The 15,926-nt window shown below is 37.5% G+C and overlaps 1 protein-coding gene across 6 annotated transcripts in view; it reads right to left on the bottom strand.

Moving 5' to 3' along the window:
* NBEAL1 (neurobeachin like 1) overlaps nucleotides 1-15,926 on the bottom strand; it is a 79,723-nt gene that overhangs the window by 9,732 nt on the left and 54,065 nt on the right. For 5 of the 6 annotated variants that reach the window (XM_088167925.1, XM_088167924.1, XM_088167923.1 and 2 more), the window contains 18 exons: nucleotides 14,933-15,081; nucleotides 13,972-14,105; nucleotides 13,170-13,271; nucleotides 11,946-12,041; nucleotides 11,717-11,841; nucleotides 10,345-10,485; nucleotides 10,120-10,250; nucleotides 9,001-9,110; nucleotides 8,311-8,428; nucleotides 7,580-7,677; nucleotides 7,179-7,295; nucleotides 6,594-6,683; nucleotides 5,354-5,463; nucleotides 4,608-4,780; nucleotides 4,091-4,185; nucleotides 2,172-2,288; nucleotides 1,343-1,504; nucleotides 132-280 (listed from right to left, as the gene is read on the bottom strand). In XM_088167925.1, the coding sequence (XP_088024051.1) occupies nucleotides 132-280; nucleotides 1,343-1,504; nucleotides 2,172-2,288; nucleotides 4,091-4,185; nucleotides 4,608-4,780; nucleotides 5,354-5,463; nucleotides 6,594-6,683; nucleotides 7,179-7,295; nucleotides 7,580-7,677; nucleotides 8,311-8,428; nucleotides 9,001-9,110; nucleotides 10,120-10,250; nucleotides 10,345-10,485; nucleotides 11,717-11,841; nucleotides 11,946-12,041; nucleotides 13,170-13,271; nucleotides 13,972-14,105; nucleotides 14,933-15,081 (2,217 nt within the window). Of the gene's footprint in view, nucleotides 1-131; nucleotides 281-1,342; nucleotides 1,505-2,171; nucleotides 2,329-4,090; nucleotides 4,186-4,607; nucleotides 4,781-5,353; nucleotides 5,464-6,593; nucleotides 6,684-7,178; nucleotides 7,296-7,579; nucleotides 7,678-8,310; nucleotides 8,429-9,000; nucleotides 9,111-10,119; nucleotides 10,251-10,344; nucleotides 10,486-11,716; nucleotides 11,842-11,945; nucleotides 12,042-13,169; nucleotides 13,272-13,971; nucleotides 14,106-14,932; nucleotides 15,082-15,926 lie in introns of those variants that run through there. The other variant, XR_015804809.1, reaches the window with a different exon arrangement.

The raw sequence follows: 15,926 nt of genomic DNA on the forward strand, positions 1-15,926 counted from the left end.
GTTCCACCAAAAACTATTTTTTTTGGAGGGGGAACACAGAAGGGGGTCTCACCTATAGCACCAAGCAAAGTTTATTACATTCTCTATAAGCCCCCCATATTTGTATCTCAGTAAAAATGGTGGTATGTTACCTGTAGAGATCCCGTATGGAAAGAAATCCCTGCAAGCTGCCCATCACGATATATTCACCAGTTACACACAGATCAGACACCTCCTCCTTCAGAGTCTCAGAACCCAGATATTTCCCATTGACAGAATAGAGATGTAATGCATTCTTATCCTGAAGAGATCAAAAATAAATATGTCACAGAGGACTGATAGGATAGAGTATTGCTCTTCTATCTTTTGCTCATTAAAAGGCACTAATTTGGCAAAAACCCGCAGATGATAATGCTGACAACAGTCTCCTTGTTGAATGATACAAGAGTAGGGAGCCTATAATCAATGTGTATGGAGGCAAGGTCCTGTACTGAAGTTTTTGAAGCTACCTCTTGATGTAACGTTGTAGTTCATTTAATCAATTCTAAATTACCTGGAAATCCATAGATTTCATAGATACGTCCCTATTTTTAAGAACTTTTGTTAAGAAAGAAGAAAGCAAGACTGCACTCATCTTCAGCCTTGCTAGCACCATTCTTCCCTCCCTTGCCCTCCCAAATCCAAAAGCAGAAGGAAACAAGTCTATTTCCACAGAGCTAGATCCAGAAGCATTTTCTAGACAAGCCAGTGACTTCTTGCTGGATTATAGACACAACTAACAAAACCATCCTAAGTTCTTCCAGCCTGGCATTACCTTGAATCTCTCCTCTCTCCATCTTCCTAATGTAGTTAGTATGCCTACATTTCTTTTCCAAGAAATCTCCCATGTTTAAAGAAATCACAACAGCTCTACCATTATTAAAACAACTATACAGCTCAACAGACACAACCTTATAGCTGGATCTCCAATCCAAAACTAGGAAACTGGGTAAACACTGATCATCTTGAACCCAGAACTACTACTACTCCCCTTATAAGCCTCTGTTTCTGTGCACAGTGGAACTTGTTTCCCCTAGTTTTCCAGTCCAAAGTAGCTCTCCCAGGAAGACTCATTAGTGTATGCTTGAGCATCTTCCTTGCAGGTGTTTGGAGATTTTCATGAAACTCACCAGAGCACAATATGCCTGTCACTTACCCTTTAACAAAATTTCACTCAAATTGGCTAGCAAAATTTTAAAAAATACAGAAACTGACACTGCATGGTCAAAAAACCTCATTACTACAGGAAATGAGATAAAGTTAGATACACTTATGATTAAAATATTCAGTGACAGATACAGAGGTTTTCCACAAACTTAAGTACCTTGAGAGTAGTCTTTCCTTCCACGCTGGTGTGGACAACTATATGGCCTTCCCAGGACACAGCCAGATTGGGGACAGTCAGCAGGAGAGAGCTCTCACAAGGGGGCCGCAGAGTCCTCACGTACTGACCCTTCCGAATAGTGCGGACAATAACGGTGCCGTCCTGCAGCAACCACATTTAGGGGAGTTGATATTCAGCAGAAGAGTTATCACAACACTCACAGACTGAGGATACAGGGCTTTGAAAGCACTTAAATTCTTGATGGGAGATAAGGACTCCTGAGCATTAGGAACTCTGCACAAAGAAGCCTTCCCCTCAACACCATGTACTATAGGCATATGAAAAAAGCAAATCAAGTAGGGCAAGAGCGAGGATAGGCAGCAAGTCAGCCATTTCACAGGTCACATTTATGAGCAGGCATTATGTGGAGTACAAAGCCAGAGTTCAGCAGCCTGCCTGTGCAGTACAGTATGGCAGACCATGAGCAAGTGGCACAGAACCTTCAGGGTTAACACAGCAGGGAAGAAACAATCAGAACACTGTTGCTATGAGAGGCTTAAAATCTCCAAGAAAGTCCACACATATTAAAGCTCATCTGTGCAGAATTACACCACATAGTAGGTGAAGCCTATGCTTTGCACAGCAGTTTGAGACAGTCTGATTTAAGCAGGCAGCAAAGGGGATGGCACATATCTTCTTGATAAGCAAGGCTTTACAAAAAGATTGTGAAATAATGACTTTTTTTGCATTATGCTTATCAACTTCAGACACCTTACATGGTTTGGGGTTGAGAAAAGGCAAAAAAAGGGAAAAGTAGGAAGGTGCTTACCCTGGATCCTGATACTGCCATATCCAGTTCAGTGCTGATGCCAACACTCGAAACTTCATCAGTGTGCCCATAAAGGATCTGTAATGGCTTAGGTGCCAGGCCTACAGGCACTCCTCCCTGAGAGTAACAAAAAGTGCAATGACACATTCTCTTGCAGCTGAAGGACAAACAAAAAATGAACTTCTGGTATCTTCAGTACCACTTGTGTGAGGTGTGTATTTGACAGAGGCCAAAGCCAAAGGCATAACTCACCACTCCAATATCAATGTATTGCCCACTATGTCAGCACCTTACTTACAGAAATCCCAAGAATTAATGAACATGTAGTTACTGTACAGGTGTGAGAGACAATGTTATTTAGCTGACTCCTTCCTATCTCTGCAGGTATCCAGGAGTGCAAGGACAATAGTGAGCAGCCCTAACAGGACTTGTTCACATACACCATCCACACATTCGTTCTTCACCTGTCTATCTGAGCTTGTCCAGTTCTTAGTTTATCCTGGAATCAAGCACCATCTTCACAATCAAACTTAAAGAAGCTGAAATTTACTTCTATTTTACTTTAAAATAACAGCAACTCTTTCCATTTTCCAAAGAAAAGGAAGCAAATAATACTTTGCAGTGACTACGGTAGTACAATATGAAAAGGAAATCCTGCAATTACACTCATTAAAAATAGCAACATTCCCACATAACTGCAGGGTATCACAGCTTTTGTCCCAGGGAGTGTACTGCAGATTTATTCTCAAACCAGTTCTAAGGAAAGAACTGTGCTTAGAAAGAAGGTACAGTAAATAGTTCTACAGAGAACTATTTCTTTTCATTTCTGTGATAAAGATTTGTTTGCCAATCAGGCACTGAAAGCCTGAAGCATGCATGAATACAGAGAAAGTGACAAAATACAGAAGGTGTCATTGCAGAGAAGACAAGTAGAATGGAAATATCAGTATGCAGTCCATTGCTGCCATTTTGTGAAGACCAAGATAAAACTCTCACAAGAAACATTTACTATGCATAAAACAGCATTTATATATCTATTAACTAAAAAAATATAAAAAAATCTTAAGAAAAAGCACTTCTAAACAAAGATCATTTCCAGAGGATGAGTTAACTCACAATAAAAAGATAAACAAGCTAAAAAAATCTCCAACATTTATCCCCACTTGAGATAAAATGCTACTCGTACAAGCACTAAGGTCTTACTTTTTTGATCACCACTGTTACTACAAAGTACTTCTTTACAGAATTATAAATACTCCCACCATAAAGACAAAAGCACATGCAGTTATGCACCACTCTACTGCTTTAATGTGCTGACTTTAGTTCCACAATAAGAACAAGGTGACTTGATGAATTCTACTGTACAAAACATGACAGCTTCCCCCAGCAATTAATCCTACTTGTACATTTCAAATGCAGCAATCAGAAATCAGCATTTAAATGCATAATGATGGAAACAGCCTCATATTTTGAGTGTAAGTACACACGTGGATCACACAACTACTTCTACTGTGTGAAAACATGAGACAAATATAAAAGAATTCTCAAATGCCAGTGCAAATGCAGGTAATAAACAGTGCTGTATTTTCTGTACTCATCTGCATTCCCCCCGAGAAAAGGCAGTGCTAAAATGCAACTACTAGGAGTGAACAACTGCCTAGAAATGTAAAATTCTTATTTGCCTGCCCTGAAAATAATCTATGAAATCTTTTAAGAGAGCTGCTAAAATAGTGCACTAAAATCAATTAGTTTATTTTACTTTCATCGTCTTCTCTGAAATACTATATGTGTTAGTTACTGTGTAGCTGAAGTGCACTATCTTCCCTACAAACCTGAAAAGAAGCCAGTAAAACACAATAGCAAAACCGAGAAAAAAATTACATCCAGAAACTGCTTCTGAGTACACCTAAATAACCCACCTGCTGAACTATTTGCCATATCATACATGTAGTATCTCTGGAGCCTGAAATTAAATGAATTCCACAATGGTCTATTGCCAAGCAGGTCACAATATCTAGGTAAAGAAGAGAAGACAAAATTGTCACATGGGTAATTAGGACTAATTTCCCACAGACTGACAATGTGGATACAATTTGTCACACTGTATCCTGATTTGCAGTCAGCATGAAATACTCCACTGTGATAAGGGCTGATGACACTATTAAACAATGAAATCATCATATAGCCAAGTGCACCCACTTGACACATTCAACTTTGCTACCTAAAAATAGCAGGCAAGCTTTATTTGGAAACTACATCAAAGCACCACTCCAGTGACTGAAAAGCCATGCTCAAGTATTTCTGCATAATCACAATTCAAGCATTCTTCTGTTCCTTTACAACTGCTACACTTGTGTGCCCACGTGAGGTGGCTATATTCTGAGAACACCAAATAACATACACCAACCCTTTCCATTTCCCAACAGAGTGACTGACCCATGTGCCTGATGTGCTGTCCCATCAGTTTGCCTTTCGTAAGGGATGTCACTCGGATGCTGTTGTCCCAGTGTCCGCCACTGAAGAGCAGCTTTGCGTCATGGGACACTGCAAACAGCTTGGAGGTGATCTCCAGCCCTGGGGCAAAAGGACCACTCATGTTGCGCTGTGTTCTGTAGGCAAACGATGAGCAGTTAACAGCAACCTTGGCTCAAATCCAGGGATTTTGCACTTCCTGTGTCTTCAAAAATCAGTAACGAATTCCATCTACAGAAGAGGCTACATCCATGGCAAAAATCTTACTGCCACCAGTGACTGGAAGCAAGATTTCATCTGAGATTTTTTCAGCCTTTTACACAATTAGATAACTCATGTCCCTACTAAGCATTGCAACATTAAAGATAAAAAGGGAATATTCTAAGAACAAAAAAGCCAAACTCACCACATATACCTCTGTATTACTATGACATAAGAATGTATGAAGACTCAGACTACAAGATGAGTTTTTATGATTGATAATTAGAAAAAAATTAGAAGTAGCTCTAAGAATGAAGCCTGAAATGCCACTTACATAACTCTACGAGAATGCTATTACAAATTAGACGTAATATTACTGAACATCAGAAGATGCATTTGTAGGTGAAAACTCAGGCAGTGAATACAGTATAACCCACTGATTTTTGAACAATTACTGTATTTCATTATTTTAATGCATTCATCTGTACCCCTCCTCAAAATCTGCTTACTTGGGATTGGTCACTGTTGTATCTTTGATGAAAGTAAAATAGTTGGAAATATTCTTGTCATAAGGCAGCCAACCATGAGTTCCAATAACACAGTTCAGACTTGTTGTTACCTAGAAAAGTTTGATGAAAAAGTTAATGAAACCCAGAGGTTTATTTTCTGCTTGCCTTGATGCTAATGGAGCTTGCCTAAAGTCCAGCAGAGGCTTCTTGAAAACCTACCACAAAGGAAAACTCTCTCCTCTCCCCAAACAAACAAATCAATAAAAAATCCCACTCAGATGAGTTAATTCACATGTGGTACATAGAGACATATTAAAATAGTCTATGCTCTACATAGGTCAGAGAAGTTGGGGTAGGAAGGATGGGAGGAGAACTAAAAATCCAGCAACCAACCCCTCTCAAATACGCAATTACAAGTCAGGCATTTAGTTTAAGCTGCTGCTTTTTCTATTCTCTGAATACTAATTGTTAATAGTAAACAAATTAACAGATGGAAGTTTAACAAACATTGTACCAATTTCATTTCTGACAAAGTAACAAAGGAATCTAAACACTCAAGGTTATTTTATTTGATACTTATGAAAAACACAAGGAGAATTTTAGATGTGTCCAAATAACCTATGAATGTACCACATTAAGCCAAGACAATAATTTTGACATACAAAATAGGAATAGTGGAATATTCTTTCCTGCAAAACAGAGGTATTATTGTACTGGGGCCAGTGTCTAGCCATATATACAGATGTAAATACAAAATCACTGTTCTTTTATTATTTGGTATCTGCCACAGTACAAGAACATGTGTTAGTGCAAGAGTTAGTTTTAGGAATAGCACAGGCCTTTGGAGTGTGCATGCACCAGATGTGGTATAGTTTAATATATTGGTTGGAAAGCAATGACAAACAATGACACCATTAATAACTCAGTGCTGTAATTTTGAATCTGGGCTGCATTGCATTAGCAAATTGGTTGCTGTAGGGAAGTTGATCAAGTGGCAACTTTCAACACACCTCACTGTAATTTACTGTCATGTCTCATCAGCTCTTAAATGCCAGTCAACAAATCAGCCTGGCTTTTCCTTGGAAGATAAATATTTAACTTATAATTGACATTCATTATAGGTTAAAGGAACACATTTGAAGAGGAATAGTTAAGAAACGTTACTCTACAAGGTGCATGAAAAAAACACACCCATTTGACTATCTTCAGTTTAAGAACAGTATTGACACATGCAACTCACCAAGATCTCTGGGCTTCCCTGAGAAATAAAGGAACGTGACTGATTCCTGGGGACAACAGCTTTGACAATGGGCACACCATCACTAATTCCCTAAGAGAAAGGACATGGGTTTGATTTGATTACATACAAAAGCTAAGGGCTAAATCTAGAACCTGTAAAGAATAAGATCCAAAGCTTCTGGAATCAGTGTCAGACGTGCAGAGCACCCTAAGGCATTGGTACACATCCATTCAGTTCATGCAGGTAAGCTTCATCACAAACATTGCAAATGAAACCCTGACCCCAGTCAGGGAGTTGAACCACCAAGTTCAGTGAGTCCTCACACACCACCAGTGAGGTTTGCAGCTTTGTTGGTATGGTGACTAATTTAATACTCAAACAGCACCCACACAAGCAGCCAGCAGATTATGGGATTTACCCTCTATGAAGCCAACTAAAAAGACAGTTAATTTAATACATACTGCATTTTAAAATATTTTCTCCAAATAGAAAGCAAGTCTATTTTCATCTAGGTTGGTACCTTTTGCTTCAAGTACATCAGAAGTTTCAGATTAGACTTTAAACAATTTCAAGTAACATATCTACCTCTATGAAGAATGACTTCAGCTCAGTGAGGTGTTGGAAGATATTCAGAGTAGAGGTATCACTTTTAGTTAGTCTTTGCACCACCTCTTCTGCTGACAGCCTTTGTGGATGGGGCTCCTAGGAGGCAATATTTGAAGGAGTAATAAATTAGACTAGTTTTTCAATTTGTTCAATGCACATGAGATACTCAGAATCTTAATGCAAAAACAGTCTCAAATACCTAATACCCCTCTCTTGAAGTAATTTATTTTGAAAATTGATTCTTTGGTAACGTGGCAAAGATTTAATGTTGCTAAAATTGCAAATCATTACCTTACAAGCCACTGTTTTTTCAGAAGTCCTTGTAACTGAGTTGTATTTAACCACAAAGGTCTGGTTAAGAGAGAGCAAAAGAGCAGTACCTTTAACAACTGACAGGGAGTTTGCCCAAAATTGTTTATCATCCCTTCTAAAGCCTTCCTTTCTTTCTCATCTGTTAAAGCATCCAAATCCACAGCCCCTGGATGAAGAGTAGGGAAAAAAAAAAGAACACAATCCAAACAACTTATTAAGAACCAATATGGTCAACTAACATTCCAAAACTTAATTTACTTGCAGGATTATGACCCTTTACCCCAGAAAAGCCTCCAGACAATGCCTCCATTTAAAATACAATCTGAAAATTCCACTCTGCCTGTGGAATTCTAGGTATATCTGTGAGGGCAAGGCCTCTGTCTTATCAAATGAATTTAATATAGTTCATTGCAAGCAACAAGTAACAAACAAAAACCAACCAAAAGTTATCTTTGAAATGAACAGAAAAATTTGTCTCCAATATTAGTTGCTTTTAAGCAACGTACCTGAACTCTAAACCACAAGAAACTTCTTCCCACAAACGCTTTTAAGCAAGCAAATAAGTGACAAGACCCAGTAACTTGTAGAAAAAAAAGACAAGAAACTGTAACAGCGCTCCTTTAAATAAAACTATACTTCTTTTGATGATACATTACAAGGTTTACTGCCATATTTCATCTATAAATCTGCTGCTTTACCATATGCTACTGAATGGGACGTTCACAAATCAAGTGTCTTTGTCTTAAAATGAAAATTCACAAGCCTGATGATAATGACAAGAGAACATACTGCTTTGTACCTTCATAAGTGCAATAATAGAACACATTAAGCGCCTCCACTGCAGCTGGTCCCCTCTGCTTGTAGCCAAAAATCAAATCTATCCATTCATGAAGATGAGCAGAAACATACTCAGATTCCTAGAAGGAAGAAATGCTCTTGTAAGAATAAGAGAAATACTGCTCCCATCTTGAAGTTTTTACTATTTTCTGCGGAAAAGATTCAATTCCTAAATTAAGAGTATCCACAAATTAAGTATTTAGCAATGTGTAAGGCAGAAGCATAAGAATATCCTTGTGTCATGAGCAGTAATTGCCAGGTAAAAGGGAAAATCAATACAGTGACACAAGAGATGGGCACTATTGAAACACACCTGTGCAAGGGGAGGTAACCTGCCAGCTTCCTAACACCAGACAGAATCATCTTTAAATGGCAAGGGAAGCCTACTCACCTACTTCTGCATTTTATCACCAAGGACAGCAAATGCCCAAATCAATAGTGCCCAAAATGCCCAAGATATTAAATGCTCTTTTCAGCATTTTATCAATATGCACAGAGCTTTTAACTGGAAGTTCTAATGGTATTTGTAATGTCAAATGCAACCACAACTCTAGTTTGAATGTCATCCCACTTGTTTTACATTTAAACCACAGTAAGAATGTGCAGGTGCACTTCCTTTACGATTATGTCACACATAAAAACAACGTCTTACCAGAGCCTTCCTGTGTTTATAAATAAAGTCTTCTGGGGAGTGGGCCCACTTAGGCAAGACAACATCATTTACCACCTCTTTTGACATTTGAAGCTGGCCTAAGTTAAAACCTGGTGAATAATTTAGGAAAGTTTTAGAGTTGCTACAAAATATTTCAAGTACCTTGATTTCTCAATAAAGATTAAAAATCATTACTTTCTCAATGCAAGAGAAGGATATTAAAAATTCTTAATGTAAATCTCAAATAACCCTACTGCTGACATAGGAGGCTAAGTTCTGTTCTGCATGTTTATAATTTTAAATAATAAAGGATAACAATTATCCAAAACATCTATATTATTTTGAAGCTGAAGTCCCAACCATAAAATTAGTATTAATCTTTTAGACATCCATCTGTAAACATATCTGCATTTGCTTTACCAGGATTAAGAGTCCAAAACACTTCAATAAGGTTATTTGTAAGAAGGGAGTTAATTAGTAGTTTAAATGGTTATAAAATCAAGGCTTTTAAGAAGTCTGAAAAATCTCACCAGCTATCAGTGAAACAACTCTAAATACTTAAATGACTTGAAAGGGGGACTTGGGAGCTCCCAATTTTTCTAATTCAGAACTCCAGTAGACTGTAACTTTGTATGTAACAAACATACAAAGCCATTTTCAAATTGTGCAAAGATAGAGAAACAAATCACAAAACAATAAATGCGAATCAAAAAACATCTAGGAGTCTCATGTCAGAATGCAGGATATTGTCTTTTCAATGAGCATTACAATAATTATAATGTATCTCTTAACTTTTGCTAAGTATTTAATCAGTATTAACTATTATTAACTTTTTCAAACATCCAAATGAGCATCTCTAGTACTTTCCATTGGGTAAACAACCCATTTTTAGCCATCCTTAAAGCCCATAGCCTGAATTTTAAACTACGCTTAGGCTGCTGCTTAACACAACTGGTATCTTCACTGAACAGTGTGAAGCTAGCATCATGATTAATGTCTATGGTCACACCATAAATTTAAAATAGTAAGTGTTCCTCAACATTCATAAATGGCTGTAACAATTCTTTTCTGAAAAATACAGGAAGTTTTCTGTGAGAATATTCTTAGCAGTCAGTTTACCATTTTGATTCTCCAGGAATTCTGGAAAGTAGAAAAACTCTGGTATAAGTTCCTTGACATCATTGGGGTTGTCCATGAGTGCCTGCCAGGTAGCAGGAATAGAATGGAACTGTCTGTCAGCACAGTCAAATCTGTGGATCAGAAAACTCAGGTTAGACTTTGTTGATTCCCTCAGTAAAATGAGAAGGAAGAAGCAGGAAGGGGCTGTTTGTCTGCTCAGCATACCTGCCACTCTGAAGCTGGATATGAAGTGTTGTGAAAGGCTCTACCCGAATGAGGTAATGCATGACACCAGCAGCATTTGAGTAATGTGTCCCATAGTGAAATTTGTCAATCATCCCAAGAGGATCCTCAAAATTCTCGTACCTAATAAAAGGAATCTTTATAAATACAACTGAGCATTATAGTTCATTTACATGTGGATTATGCTTATTCCAGGTAAAGATTCAAAAGAAATGACCACAGCAATCTATAAGAGAAAAATACATTGAGTTCCATCAAACACAAAGATTCTAAATCTTACTTAGAAAGCCCCTAGGAAAAAGACTTCTGAAAGATCAAAATGTACACCAGACAAAGCCTTTGCATGCCTGTTATACTCTTCCCTAGGCATTTGCTATCAGCTGTCAGAAACTAGACAAAGGGCAGACAGGACTGATGACTTTATACAACAGACCAGACCCCACAACACTACAATGAATATTTACTAGTGAATAGACTTACGATGGTTTCCTTATGATGGTTTTTATAATGGTTTTAAGATTTAGGAAATGTGTTTGACTGTGCAGGATGCAGAAGAGATCTTTTTCACACTCATGCCCATTTCCTTTTCTACTGGCAAACTCACTCTACCATGCCACCATCTGGCTGATAGATTCCTCAGCCTCACAAGGCTGGTAAGAGAAATTCTAGTTAAACATACTTCTAGAGAACTCATTTCATTACAGTCAGGATAGCGCCTCATCATTCAAAGGAAATTCTCCATGTTCCAAGATTTCAGAAGATTTTGGAAGACACCTGACTGCAGTCTGGTATGACTGCACACTCACCCCCCAGACTAGCAAACAAGGAAGGATCACTACGCTGCTGTGTGGGTGTGAGCACCTGTCATTGGTACCTACAGAGGACTCGCCGAAAGTCACTTGAGACATATTTTACTTTAAAGATAATAATCTATGCTTGAAAAAAAGAGGAAGCACAGATTTAGGACCAATGCTGCCTCTTAGCATGGGCAGCTCAACCCAGCAATATGATTTCTCATTCCTTATCTTGAAGCAGACATGGGACACTTTATGCCTTTTCAAGCTGTTGGGCCATTAAATTGTTTCCACAGTCTTTCAGTTTTTATCTCCACAGCTGAGAAAGAACTGAAAATTTACAACAGTAAGTTTTGTCCTTTCACCACCATATAACTGAGTGCAATATAATACAATCTGAATGCAGCAGGAACAATAAACCAACCACATTTGCAAATGCATCTATTATGTCATAAAACCAGCTTAAAAAAATTTCACTGTCACAACTTTATTTTTTAAATGTATTATTAGCCTGGAGGCTTAGAAAAGACAGAAATATAACTAAGTGTTCAGATACATACTTCTCTTTCACAATCTTAGCATTCTTCTCATTTACCACACCTATGGGTTTGGACAGGTCCCTAAATACTGCAGGATTATTCAGGTCCAATTCTTCTGAGGTGTAATCTCGTAAAATCCAGGGAAACTAAAAAAAAGTAAGTCAAACATCAGACAGATTAAAAATACATCTTCCAAAACAGAAAACACACATACCTTTGGCAAAAATTTAAAAATTAACATTTTAATTACCACAGGATATTGAGCAAGGTCATTGTAAGTTCGTCCTGCCATGGTGTTCAGCTGAATAAGGTAGTCAAAGTTGGATATTTCTCTATTCACCCATTTCTGAAAGAGAAAGAAAGGAAATGGAATTCACTACATTAAAGATATAATTATCACAAATTACATGTTTTGTCAGTATCTATTTGCCAGAGAATAGCACTGGCAAGTGAAAAGCACAAGACCACAAAAATCGTATGCAACTCCAGATTCAATTTCTCAGAATAAAGTTTATTTTCCCTTTGATTTGCTGATTGGGCTATGTTTCATTGAAATCAGGTCCTGACTGATGACAGTACTGTTCCAAATACAGAGCAGCAGACAATTAGCAGCCTTGGTAAAAAGGAAAAGAAAAATAGGAAATAAGAGAAACAAAAAGAAGGCAAGTATGCAGGTATTGATATGAAGGAGAACAGAACTTGGAAATCCATTAGAGCACTAAGATCAAAATTTATTTATAAACTATTCTCCCATTGGTTCACAGTACAGGTTAACAACTGGTAAACCAAATTGTCTGTGCACCTTTGTTTGCTCTATTATTATATTCTAAACCAAAGAACAGACATAGCTGTGGTCAGAAAGGCTCGGTATTTTTCTGTAGAGTGATGCAGATGTGTCATGACAGATGATATTTTCTCTGTGTAAATACACAACTCAATAGTTTTTATTGTTAGGAAAACAAAGAACCATCAAAGTATTTCCAAAATTTTAAAGTTATTTGTAGAGCTTCCTCCCTCAGAGAAAACAATTTTGGCATAAAGAGATGGAAGATAAAAATACATTTTCTATATTTAAAAATTTATCTGTGTTTATGGCAATATGGACATTTTTACCTTTTTCCCCAATACTACTAATTCCCACTTAATTTTCATGTGAGTTTTGTTGAATGTTCCTTCATGAAAAGATAGCAGGGAAAATTATTTGCATATCTAGTGAAAAGTCTCAAAATGGCACTCAAGATCATAGCTAAAACAGAAGCAAATCTGCCGTGTCTTATATTCATGTTAAAATGCCTGTCAACCAAATCAACAGAGCCTGGCAATACCCATTTACCTGACTGTAAACACAAACCATCCTAAAAATATGCATGTGAAAGTTCAGGGGCCAGGCCGAGGGTACAGAACTTGGAGCTGCCATCCAAAAACCTTCAAAAAGCAGAGGAATTCCTTAGAACATTTAGCTGAGGTCTCGTACCTGCATCAAACCTGATGCTTTGAAAAGTTCCTGTGGAGATCTGGTCCCAGAAATGTTTGGAGAACGCAGTGACAATATCCGACTGTATACTTTGTTTCGTACCTGTTAGAAAACAGCACTAATAAAACAATATTCTGGAGACTGAAGTTGACAATTAAGCAACTTATCTGCTAATTAAGATGTGAAATTAATAGGACACAGACTTTCAAGTACTTCAATCTCTTGCTGTTTAAAACATCTGGACATGGACAGCTATGACATCCTTCACATCAAAACCAAACCACACAACATTTTCTAAGAGCTAAGACTTCATAAACTGACCTACTAGTAAGTAGCTCACCCTAAGTTCTGAAAATTATCTTAGTCCCTCATAAAAAGCATCACCAATATTACCCAGAGAAGAAAAAAGTTCACTACTCCTTAACCATGGAATATCAAAGATTTCCAATCTTGCTGTAAAAAAGAAAGTCCCCTTTGATTTGCAATTAATTTGTTCAATCTTTAAAAAGATGGGCTTCAAAACATTTAGATTATTTAACTAAAATCACATTAGTAGTAATCATTCTGCATAACAGAAAGAGAGAGAGAGGAAAAAGGAGGATCTTGTTTTATCTGTGTTCACAATTAATTAGCTTCTAGATGCCAGACTGCAGTCTAGTTTTCCATGATGACTATGAAAAGCAAACCTTTTGCTATTAGTGTTACAGTATTAAGAAAGGCACCAGACTCAAATACAGTCACTGATCTTAAACTTAGCCTTGTGCTCATTATATAAAGTCCATGAAATTTAGGAAACCCATACCTCCTTATTGAAGTTGAGGAAATAGTTGGTTTGATCCGTAAGGAAGATCTCCAGAGCTGACCTCCTCAGGTTGTACCGACGCAAATGGATCTCTTGAATTTGAGAAAGGTGCCATTTGAAATCAAAACCTACCCCTAGGAAGAATACTCTGTTTATTCAGTTGGAATATATATGAAAAAAAACACTTTTCACATAGATACAGTGCAGTACCAGCTCCAACGACCTCAGAGTTATTCCTAGAAAAGAAAGTCTTATACTGGTTTGATTAACCATTTTGCTAGGAAAATATCAACTTCAGATATTGTTGTGCTGAAAGAAATGAAGAAATATCTGATAGAATGTAGAATTTGCTTTTGCTTTCTGATTAAAGACATAATATAAATGCATTACATTGACAAAAAGTATGAACCAACTCCTCCTGCTTTCTTAAAAGGCTCAAACAAACTTTTGTGTTTCGATATCCCAAAGGCTGAACATTTTGGTATACTGATTTGGAAAATTTTACTATTATTTGTCCAACACTTCACTTCAGTGTTTTTATAGCCAGCTGTATATGTTCTGTTAGAGTTCCCTAAATTAATATGGATGATAATGCTTACGTACTACTACTTTTTAATCAATGCATGAGTAAAACATTATTTGTCAGCAAGAACAGAGAGGTGCCATTTAAAAAGCAAATTAGAGGTAGTAACTTTTTTAGTCAGCAGGTTTTTCAGTAAGTTATTTTTAAGAAATACTAAGAATAATTAATCAATTTACCAGCTCAGAAAGTACAGTTCCAGATTCTTGATTCTGAAGGGATCAGTCAGCCACTAACCATCCAGTGCAATACTATTTTTTAGTACAGAACAACTTGTCTCTTTACAATTACTTTGACACTAATTTTCTAAACATAAACTCAGTCTACTAAAAGCAGAATGCTGAACTACACTGAAAATAAAGAGATATTGATCATGCTTACCTTCCTCTTTCTCAATGCTACCATCAAAGAAATAGATGTGCTGGGTAGTGACTTCCAGCCTGCCTGGTATCACGTCAATTATTGTAATGAGTTCACAATCTTCAGACAATATTAGCTTTTCTTTCTGACTTTCCTCATCCTTCTCATCCCTGTAAAAACACCACTAAGTGTTACAGGGTTGGGTAGATTATACTGCTGCTTAGGTCCTTGGTAAGAGTACAGTTGAGAAAATAATCAAATTTGAATGGCATTAAAACTGCAACATGAAAATTATGTAAAGCTGCTTTCATCAGAAGTCTTGGGTGTTTCAGAGTAGACCACAAACATCATTTCACAGCATCGCTCTTCAGTCTTGATATTTTCGTCTCAGGCACAATGGACTTGACATCATCTGAAGTACTAAAACATCAGGCTGCATATTTCCCTTTCTTATTTAATTGTTAGGTGCTTAAGTTCTCTGGCCCAGAGCAGAGCTGAGTTCCAGCTGACGTGACTAAAATTACCTTCAGGGTTATTTTACTATAATCTACAGCAAGCATTTAATAACCTTTCAAGCACAAAACATATCAGTACCACTCAGAGTGCCAACTCTATACTGGACTTAGCAGCACAGACACACATGGATGCATGCACAACATGACATGTCCAATTACTGAAACAAAGCATTTGCTATCCTCCCTCAACTTCCCTTCTCCTGCTCTCTCTCCTGCCCATTCTTTTGGTTGCAGTCACACAAGTGAAGCAAGCACAGCAGGCCTTGCCTCTGGAATGCTTTCAAACACAAGGCACTCTCCAGCACATAAATGCCAACCACACAAATTTTCATGCCATGCAGCTGACAGTGAAGCAAGTGACCACGGCAACTATGGACAAGAGGCAGCTCCAGTCTACTCCATGTCCCTACAGGACAGACTGTCTCTTGAGAATTATAGTTAACAGACAGTAGAAAAGCCTCAACAATTCTGTAGCTTCAGTCCACCTACGAGCAGTGAAT

This window comes from Sturnus vulgaris, chromosome 7 (assembly GCF_052056855.1).
Source record: "Sturnus vulgaris isolate bStuVul1 chromosome 7, bStuVul1.hap1, whole genome shotgun sequence".
NCBI classification, from domain to species: domain Eukaryota; kingdom Metazoa; phylum Chordata; class Aves; order Passeriformes; family Sturnidae; genus Sturnus; species Sturnus vulgaris.